General features: G+C 44.5%; 1 protein-coding gene across 2 annotated transcripts; it reads left to right on the top strand.

Annotated features, from left to right (window-relative positions):
- Nucleotides 1-443: 443 nt before the first annotated feature.
- EMX2 (empty spiracles homeobox 2) lies at nt 444-8,369 on the top strand. Of its 2 annotated transcripts, XM_073354966.2 has the most exons (3): nt 459-1,773; nt 3,980-4,164; nt 7,206-8,368. In XM_073354966.2, the coding sequence occupies exons 1-3, from the start codon at nt 1,383-1,385 to the stop codon at nt 7,371-7,373; spliced, it is 744 nt and encodes a 247-aa protein (XP_073211067.1). In that variant the 5' UTR covers nt 459-1,382; the 3' UTR covers nt 7,374-8,368. The 2 variants fall into 2 exon arrangements, with proteins under 2 accessions (XP_073211068.1, XP_073211067.1); XM_073354967.2 differs by lacking the exon at nt 3,980-4,164 and having other exon boundaries at nt 444-1,773; nt 7,206-8,369.
- The last annotated feature ends 1,733 nt before the right edge of the window (nt 8,370-10,102 follow it).

Below are 10,102 nucleotides of genomic sequence, written 5' to 3'. Positions count from 1 at the left end.
TTAATCATTAATTGTAAATGTGCAAAATACCTGCTGGTACTTCACTTTAGAAGAATGTAATTGGCAAAAATAGGAGGCTGATGAATAGATAATAGACCCTTAACTACCAATAAACAGTAAGCAGCAGCCAGCAGTATTAGGATGTGATCATAATTATTCTACAGCGCCAGCCAATAGGAGCGGGAGAACTCGGCCCTAAAATCACTCCCAAACCTAAAGGTAATTTCTAAAATACGGATAGGGCTGGAATTTCTGACTTGCTCGCCTGTCCCCTTGCAATAACCCCGCGTGTCCTAGGTTTGCATACTGCAAGCATCTTCCGGGGTGCTCTCCTTTGTGCCCACCGCGGTGGATTGAGTCTAAGCAGGTAATAGCCCGTAAGGAAGTTCTCAAACAAACAAACAAAACAAAACACCAAAATCCCAGGCGTTTTCGTTGCAAACAACTATTTCAAAAGTGAATGCATCTACCTGTGGGGGCATCCCAGGGGGACTCTGACATTCCCATGGTTGTCTGGCTTCTCGGGGATCAAGGCATCCGTAGATCGGATTTTGGAAACACCTTTGCATCAGGGGAGAGGCTAGGCGGGCGAGTGAGGCTAGCAGGATACACAACGCTGAACATGCAATCAGTCTTCTGAAAGGCTGAATTGGAGCGAATCCACTTAGCCGATTTTAGAGCATCAGGAGTAACCTCCCGCCCCGGGATTCGAAGTGGGAAATCCCTGAGCTCGTACCTACCTTAGCTGCATCTGGCTGGGCTGCTGGAGGGAAGGACTGATCTGCTGCTGGAGCGGTGAGAGGAGCCTGGCTAGGACACCAGCTGGAGTGAGTGGAGAGAGACACACTCCGTTCCGGGCCCTGGATCCATCCCTCCAGGATCCCAGCTGCCAGAGCTCGCCTCCCCTCTGACGCACTTTAAAGAGTCTCCCCCTTTCAACCTCCAGGCGAGTAATAGCGACCAATCATCAAGCCATTTACCAGGCTTCAGAGGAAGCTGTTTATGTGATCCCAGCACTAATTAGGCTCATGAACTAACAAATCGTTTGCACAACTTGTGAAGGGACCGATCACATCCATGGATTGTCTTTGGACGTAGAGTAGCCGCCTTCCGCAGGAGGGAAACTTCTCCAGGCAACTTTTTTGGTGTGTGTGTCTCTCTCTCTCTCTCTCTCTCTCTCTCTCTCTCTCCCTTTTGGGTGCCGCTTGCCGCCGCCTCCTCTCCGCCAGCCCCTGTCTATTTATGTGTGTATCTAGCCCTCCTGAAGTCACTCCCCGCTGCAAACTTCCCCGGCTCCGGGCGGACTTGGGGGGCTGCGGAGCCCGCTCCTCGTGCACCAGAGGCAGACAGAGCTTTGGCCGGGGGACTCCAGCTGCCGCAGCATGTTCCAGCCCACACCCAAGCGGTGTTTCACCATCGAGTCGCTGGTGGCCAAAGACAGCCCCTTACCCGCGTCTCGCTCCGAGGACCCTATCCGGCCGGCGGCGCTCAGCTATGCCAACTCCAGCCCGATGAACCCTTTCCTCAACGGCTTCCACTCCACCGGCAGAGGGGTCTACTCCAACCCGGACTTGGTCTTTGCGGAGGCCGTCTCGCACCCGCCTAACCCGGCGGTGCCGGTGCACCCCGTCCCGCCTCCCCACGCCTTGGCCGCCCACCCACTGCCTTCCTCTCACTCCCCGCACCCGCTGTTTGCCTCGCAGCAAAGGGACCCTTCCACTTTCTACCCCTGGCTAATACACAGATACCGATATCTGGGCCACCGGTTCCAAGGTACGTGCCACTCCTCTTCCTTTGCCAGCCGCGCGCCCAATGCGCTCCGGATCCATTCTGTCCCCACACCCTGGCCTGGTGGGGCTGGCTGGGGGCGGGGGGGGGGGGTGTCTGGAAAGCGTGGGAGTGAAATTGACGGCTACAAACCCCAGTGTATGGTCTGCGGTGTGGGGAACGGAAGACGCCTTTTAAAAGGCGAAGAAGGGGAGACAGGGTCAGAGCTTCGCTGAAGTCCTCAAAGTGGGCGCCGGTTTGCTCGTTGTTGGGGGAGTCGGCTCTCGTTTTTCTTTGCCCCGCTATCGAACTGGAGAAGCTGCCAGCGGAAGCGGGGTGTGCTGGGTTGGAGGTGGGGGGAGGAGGGGGGCAGGCTAGGGCCGGGGGTTAGCAGTTGTTTTAAAGTGGTTTAAAGATCAGGCATAAAAGTTGTGGTTTTAAAAAAAAATCACCGCGAAAACTGTCGCAAGTTTTCAAAGGGCTGGCCGTTCCAGTAACACTCCCTCTCTGGATCTCGGCCTGCCAGAAATATCCAAACAAACAGGGCTGCGGGGAACATCAAACGTCGTTGCAGAAACGGAATATACCTCGTCACATTTTCGGTATATTTCTCCCTTGACAAGCCAGATCAGCGCAGCCAAGGCAGAGCCGGCGCCACGAAGAGTTTCCGTTTTAAAAAAAAATCCCCGACTTCCTATTGTTCACAGTAACAAAATAATACCAATAAAACAAAGTGAGCGGTTATTGTCTTAAAATAATACGAAGGCCGATGAGAAAGAGAGCGAGCAAGTTTTTTTTTTTTTTTTTTGCGGGGGGTGGGGGTCGGTGAATTTCACACAGAGTCCTTCCAGTCACCAAGTGACTAATAACCAGTTGAGGGGAAATAACCAAAGCTTATGGCCCACAATCAATAAACAAATCCCCCCTTGCCCCAGTTAATTTAACCCTTTGCTAACAGCTTTGTCCCTCCCCCCCCCAAGAAAGATCAGGTTTCTTTTCTACGATGTCCCATTCAGTTTTGCGTGTGTGTGTTTTTTGACGTTCAAGCCGTTAAAAAAACAAGAACAACAACCTTATTTATTCTCAAAGTAGTAGTTTGGTTTTTTTAGGCTGCAAAATGCAGCCCCCGATGTCCCTCCGCAGAGAGCGAGAGCCTTTCTGAAGAAAGGGAGACGTGGTTCAAAACGGATTATAGCCTCTCAGAACAAAATTACAGGTTTCGCTGACCAAATTGTTTGTCCCAGTTATCAGCAGATTGGTAAAGAGCGGGCGGAAATTTCCCAGTGTTATGCCACAGACTGGTTTAAATCACAACCTCCTAATGGGGCGATCTTTAAAGAAAACTGAAAAGGACCTAGCTGGTTCTTCGTTGGTTTTGTAACCTTGCAAGAAGCGATTCCCAGTAGTCGAAAATGGCGATCCTTCCTAGGGAAACAAACCAACCGATCAACCTTTCACGCCCGCAAAACGCGTATTCAGATTTACGCTCCCTAAAGTTTGTTTGTGTGTTTATTTTTATGAAAATGTGTTAGTCCCGCTGCCGCAATCGCAAGGGGGCTGGTAAACAGAGAGTTCAGGGTCACCATCCCCTCGCTGGCATTAGCATTGCATGTCTGCTGCAGAGCCGGCTTATAAACGGTGTGTAACTATTTAAAAGATACCGTTCAAAACAAACAAAAAAAGGGGTTCTGGAATGTAGTTTTCGGAGGGTCAACCAGGGTCAGATCTGAGGAATACGGGGCTGTCTCTAAACAGCCAAGTTATGCACAGAGATCACCACATACTCCCTTGCGCATCTGCGGAATCTATAATATTGGAATAGCTGGACAGCTCGAATTGTGAATAGTTTGCCTTTCTTATTAGGTTTAAAATATAACCATCGGTTTAATCTACACCCAATTGTGAATTCCTAACTGTTACTGCAATAAATAACACAGGTATGATAGCGGTGATTTCTCCATCCATTAGTTTTTAATACTCCCATAAAGGTGGATTTTATTTTATTGATTACTTTCGCGTGCTGATCTGGAGTCTCGCCTTTTTTCTATATGGTAGGGAAAACAGTCTATAAAGGAGGAGGTGTTTTTTTTAAACGAGTAAGAATTTTCTCCGCCGGGTAATAGTGAGAAAGTAACGCTAGGGCTGAATAATACGAATGGCGTGTGTTTGTGGAAAGGTGTTTTGCTAATCTCTGTTTTGCCCTGCTGTCCAGGGAATGAAACCAGCCCAGAGAGCTTCCTCTTGCACAATGCACTGGCCAGGAAACCCAAACGGATTCGTACAGCTTTCTCGCCATCCCAGTTACTGAGACTGGAGCATGCTTTTGAAAAGAATCACTACGTAGTAGGAGCAGAAAGGAAACAATTGGCACACAGCCTCAGCCTCACGGAAACTCAGGTAAGGGCACAGATGGGAAGTTTCTGGGGCCGGAATGTGAGGTCTAATAATGTAACTAACAAAATACGCTGCCAGACTCCAAGGTGCGGAGTAAAAGATATACAATTTTTCTGCAAATGCAGGGATTCATATCTAATATAAATGGGGAGGGGGGCGGTGTATTTCTAGCTGAGTCTGCCTTTCCACTGCCTGGTTAATATAAAATACGTCCTATTTATTAAAACAACCCACCTTCCTTAAAAATTACAGGGGTCACAATTATTATTCTGAATAATGTCCAAAGTAAACCATAGTTATTTTTTCCCCTGTGAGTTATCTGTGATCATTCAGGACTAAATGCTCGCTGTATAGATAATACATGAAGATGATAAATGAATCGCTACATCCCTGTTAATATTAAAAATCTCGATTTGCATTTTCAAAGGACAACTTCTTGGTCAATGTGGGTTTTTCGTGCCAATTTGAGTAACATATGGGTTTAAAACTGTTTATTTTAAGGAAAGAGACATAGTTTATAAGACGAATTTTCTATCCCTGTATAGAGCTCCTGCAAAATTGGGATACTTTACTTGCCGAGACATAAAGATAAAAATTAAACACAGACATCTTACTAACCCAAATGACTTTAATTATATCTCTCTGTGTCGGCTGAGGTACAGAATTTTAATGCGGGATATTTTTGTTTAGCTGATCTGTATATTTCAAGTGACAATTACAAAACTCTGTCTTACGTTGTATGGGTGCAAAGCGAGCAGTGCCTTGGACGGCACCACAGACAGATTGTTTCAGTCAGTCTGAACCGTCTGGGCTTGCATCAAAGATGTTGGAAGGAAACAGATTGGAATAATTGAATTGTTTTAGAATTGTCAAGACAGCTCATATTGGGTTCTTGAAGCAAATACAAGGCTAATTGTACTTCAGAGGCTTCTTAACGATCCAGCCGTAAGAGTTTATGGTGTGGATGAGCCATTTCGTATTTAGGATGCATGTGAACTGTCTAAGGCGTGTGTTTAAAGCCAGATGGGTTATTTAGATAGAGCTTTTCAGTTTCTTCGGAACTCTGCTGCTCAGGTCTCTTACCTTTCACGCGGTTTTGTTAGTGTCAAACTAGAGTTGGTTTTTCTTGGGGCGGGGGTGTTCGGGAGACCCACAGTGAGGAGTTGGGGAGGGGATTGTCTCTGCTGCAATATGTGGCCCTGTATCTAAGGCGGGGGGGACCCCATCTCCAGTCGCAGCCTAGTTCAAAGTTCCCAGTAAACAGTAACGCTCTCTGTGCGGATTAAGTTGTAACACTTTTTTTTTTCCTTTTCGGGGGGAAGCAATAAAGAGGTTGGCGCTTTTGTTTTAAAAAGTCTCCCTAACAAAACAATAAAAAAGGATCGCCACTTTTATGAGGTTCTCCGAACAAGGGGCCGGTCACCGGCTTATTTCCACTGGAAAGCTGTATTTAAGGTGGTCTTTGTCCTGCTTGATTCCGAAGCTGGTTGGGGTCTTTTGTCCAGATGTCAAACCCCTCGTTCCCTACAAACGAGCTCCCTTTTGGAGATCAGCGGGCAGAAATGAACCGTCCTCCCCTTCAATTAGCAAACTAAAAGCAAATTAAACTCACCCCTTGTTCCCCGCTCAGCTTTTTAATGGGAGACTTTTGGAGAATATGAAAATGCAGCAGAGATGTGTGGCTGGCATGGTAGTAGCTCTGTTCTGAAGAGCCAGCGAAGCGGGTTAAACCAGCTTATTAAAATGCTCCAGTTTCCCCCCCCCCCCTTTTGCTAGGGCCTTTATCAGGCACTTTCAGACAGAACCAGAGTCTGAACTGCTTTAAAAAAAACCCACCCGTGTTTACCTTTGGCCACTTCAAGGAGTGTGGCCAGCTCTCGAGATAAACTTCTGGATCAATACTATCTGTAATTAAATGACTGAAGTAATCTGGTGTATATTTAAGTCAGATTTATTCCACTCTGAACACATTTTAGAGAGGCATTTTTTTTATGGCACTTGAAGGATTCGCTTTAATACGATCGCTTCTGGACGCCCCTGCACAAACAACCGCTGTATAAAATGGGTTTGTAATGTTTGCTAGGGTTTTTTTGGCGAGGAGGGGGAGGAATGTTCTCAAGGAGACGCCTCTATAATGCTCCGAATCCTGCTCCCCTCCTCTCCTGGGAAAGTAAAGGCCCTAGTGGGATTTTAAAAGGATCGCCATCTCTTCTTTTTAATTAATATCATTTTGAGGGGAGTTTGAACAGTTTCACTGCCAGAATAGTTACTCCAAGGTTCAGCTGGTCCAGAATGTTAAAGAACAGTCAATGCTATAATACAACGTCACCCCCCCCTCCAAAATGCGATTAAACCGATCTATCCAAGACTCTGTTCCAAGGGGCCTACATTGAACAAATGTACTGCAGTTTAAGGGATCACTTCCCAGATGTTGAATACTACTACACACTTACAAAGGAGAAGGGCCGATGATTTGTTTGTATTGTGACTGGAGTAGTTGCTTCTTTTGAAAGATTACGTGCAATTGGTTGTAGAATTTATTAGTTGTTTTTCCAAATTAGATACTTCATGTGTAATGCAGAGTATAGAAAACTCGTGCGTGTTATGCAGAGCGTATGTGTGTTTAGAGAGAGTATATGTGTGGTCTATATACGTGCATGTAGTCATACATTGTGTGTGTGTATGGATGTGCACACTTTCTCTTTATATATCACCCTATATAGACAAACTGTATCCACCCAAGTGTCTGTCTCTATGTATACGCACGCTGTATATATATATATATATATATATATATATATATATATATATATATACACACACACACATATGCAGACGCAGAGTTCCGGACCCCCTTCCAAACAGATTTCTTCAACCCCTTGAGAAAATAGAGAAAGAAAATAGACCTAGATTTTTTCCCCATACAAGATTCCTTAATGGGGGCAGAAATCTTCAAAGGGAACCAGTGTAATGACCTCACCAATTTTCTGGAGTGTTAAAGTGAAACCAGCCAAGTAATCCCCAATTTTGTTTCTCATCTGCAGGTAAAAGTATGGTTTCAGAACAGAAGGACAAAGTTCAAGCGACAAAAGTTGGAAGAGGAAGGTTCAGACTCACAACAGAAGAAAAAAGGGACTCATCACATTAACCGGTGGAGAATTGCCACGAAACAAGCCAGTCCAGAAGAAATAGACGTCACTTCAGACGATTAAAAACTGGCACTTGGACATTCAGCCAACCAAACAAAAAAGTGTTAAAAGGATCACACACAAGAAAGTGGCGTTGCAGGGAAGATACATAAAGGCTTCATCAAAATGCAATTCTCGTCTAGGAAGCAGCTGAGAGCGAGCGAGCGAAAGATCCAAAATGTGGCACTGTTGGCACAAGTCTGGCAAAGGGGGGATCTGTCAATCAAAGCCAAACCACCGAGACAAGATGATTGACAGGTATTCCGTTTCTCGCAGTCCACTTTTAAAAACAAAATAACGAGAGAAAGAGAGAGAGAGAGAGAGAAACCCCCCCTAACAGGACATATTGCACTTCACGGTTTGTCCAGTCTTTAAAAGAGAATTCCATACACAGCCCAGAACCACACCTGTTTCAGAAACTTGAATTGCATGTGTAAAAGCCGAGTGGGCAAAACCAGTTCCTAAAGACAGAAATGGATTGTCATTTGTTTCCCCTTTGAGACAGGTTCTGTGTGCTTTTTAATTTTATATTACGAGAAATGTGCCGTCTGTAAACATTTTATGATAACTTCTGGCGTCAAAGTGATTGTGAAAGCTAAATGAAGTAGCAGTAACCATAGTGTTCCTCCCAAATGGACAACACGGTGGGATGGGGTGGGGATGGGTTTGACTTTTGCTGCAGAGAAAAAAAAATCATTTAAAATATAATAGTCCCATTATGAAGCTTAATTTTTTGTTTAAATCCAATGACCACGTTTGATGAGAGGGTCCCTGATTGGCCAAACTTCCAAACCTGGCAGTAGCCGTGTAAAGGACTCTGTGTAAAGGATGGGTTCTAAATGGCCATCTTCATTGGAGGCAAGTGTCAAGCACTGAGCTTATAATATTCCAAGATTATAGAGCTACTAAAAAAAGTGACAAATGTTTCCTTAATGTCTTCTATACCAGAATGTAAATATTTTTGTGTTTTGTGTTTAATTTGTTAGAATTCTAACACACTATATACTTCCAAGAAGTATGTCATTGTCAATATTTTGTCAATAAAGATTTATCCATATGCCCTAAATTTTTAAGCAATATTTTTCCACGTTTTTTGAACCTTGGAAGTTCGTTTCCCCCCCCCCCTTTATTTTTCATTTTTTGTTACTGTAGTGACTTCACGCCCTAAACATTCCTGTCAATTTCCGCACCAATGAACCATTCATCATACGCAGTGCACTGACTGGCCTTTTATTCATTAATTCAGTCGCTTATCAATAGAAAGTTTAAAACAAAATAACCCAGAAGTGAGAACCACTTTTTTTTTTCTAATACAGAAAGGGCAAGAGATAAATAATGTAGCCAATTGCAGCCAACACAGGAGAATCCGCTAATTTTTTTTTTGCGGCATTTCTGATTTTTTAAAAAAGTTAGGGTTGGTTTTTTTTAGTTTTGAAAATGAGGACACGCGAGATGTATACAGTGACCGTTTGGCGGGTTGTATGTTTGTCGCGGGGAGCGATTCTGGGGAAAACGTTAAAACTCGAACATTAAAGTATGTGTGTTGGGGGACGCATGGGGGAGGGGGAGTTGCAACCAATCCTTGAGGAAACTAGCTGGTTTTCTGGGGGTACACAGTTGTTTGTTCATGCTTCATTTGCTCCTTAGCCTGATAGACTGCATTAATCAGTTTTATTTCCATTGATAGAGAAACCTCGTCTGCTCTGTTCGAGCTACAAAGAATCCTGCAAGCTTTTGTGAAAGTGCAAATCAGTTTAGGCAATTATCATACCAGGAATATGAAGGGGAAAGAGGAGGCATTGCCCAGTGGTCTCCTTTAATCTCTTAATCCGTGGGTCCAGGGGGGCTAGTTGGACATAATTTAGGACAATCTGACTACCCTTTACACTGTGATAAGGCGAAGTTACAATGCATCGCGAAAATACGAGCTTTGTTAAACATCCTGCCTTGAAAATTTAAGATTAGACATTCCATGCACGTGTTGGCACGATAGGGTACTATGTCATTTAAAAAAAAAAGTCCAATCTTATTTTTAAACATCGCTGCTCTTTATTCAATAATGGTGACTTTCCATTCAGAGCAGCTACAAATATTAGAGGCCCAGAGGCGGTGAGATGCATGTCGCAATGCAGTTCCCTATATCTAACCCAAGATCATTATTTAGCAAGCTGTTCCCCAAGTAAACTTCTCTCTACGTTTCCCCCCCTAAACAGCTGGTTGCACGGATCCTGAAATGAATCCGGGCGCCTTTGTCACCTCAAACTCGCCCAACTTCGCTTGAGTTCTACTTCAAACCAATGCAAATGTGCCAACATTAAACAGATCGCAGTTAAACAGCAGACTTGGGCCTTTCTATAAATTGTTTCCCATCTTGATAAAAGGCTTATTTCTGCAGGAGCTATATATATATATATATTTCCACTGCAAGGAAAGAAAGAGAGAGAGAGAGAAAATTTAAGCGTCCTATGTAACGTAACAGCAATAAAATCTTCAGAGAATGCCATTAGCTTTGAAAAAAAAACCCTAAAAGCTTTATTACAAACCAAGCTTTGAAAATAGGGGGGATTAGGAGTCTGAAAGGGTCCCACAATGGTTAGAAGAAAAGGTTTCATGCTAATGAGGTTAATGCCCTTTGTATCTCAGGACTCCACAACTTCATTACTCACTATCTCAGGCAGCACCGAGCGGCTCAGAACAGTGCAATCCACTCCAGCTTTTCCCTTCCCTGCCTAAAGAAGGATTTGATAGCAGCT

Source organism: Lepidochelys kempii, chromosome 7 (genome assembly GCF_965140285.1).
Source record: "Lepidochelys kempii isolate rLepKem1 chromosome 7, rLepKem1.hap1, whole genome shotgun sequence".
NCBI lineage: Eukaryota > Metazoa > Chordata > Testudines > Cheloniidae > Lepidochelys > Lepidochelys kempii.
This window is presented reverse-complemented; position numbering and strand designations above follow the sequence as displayed.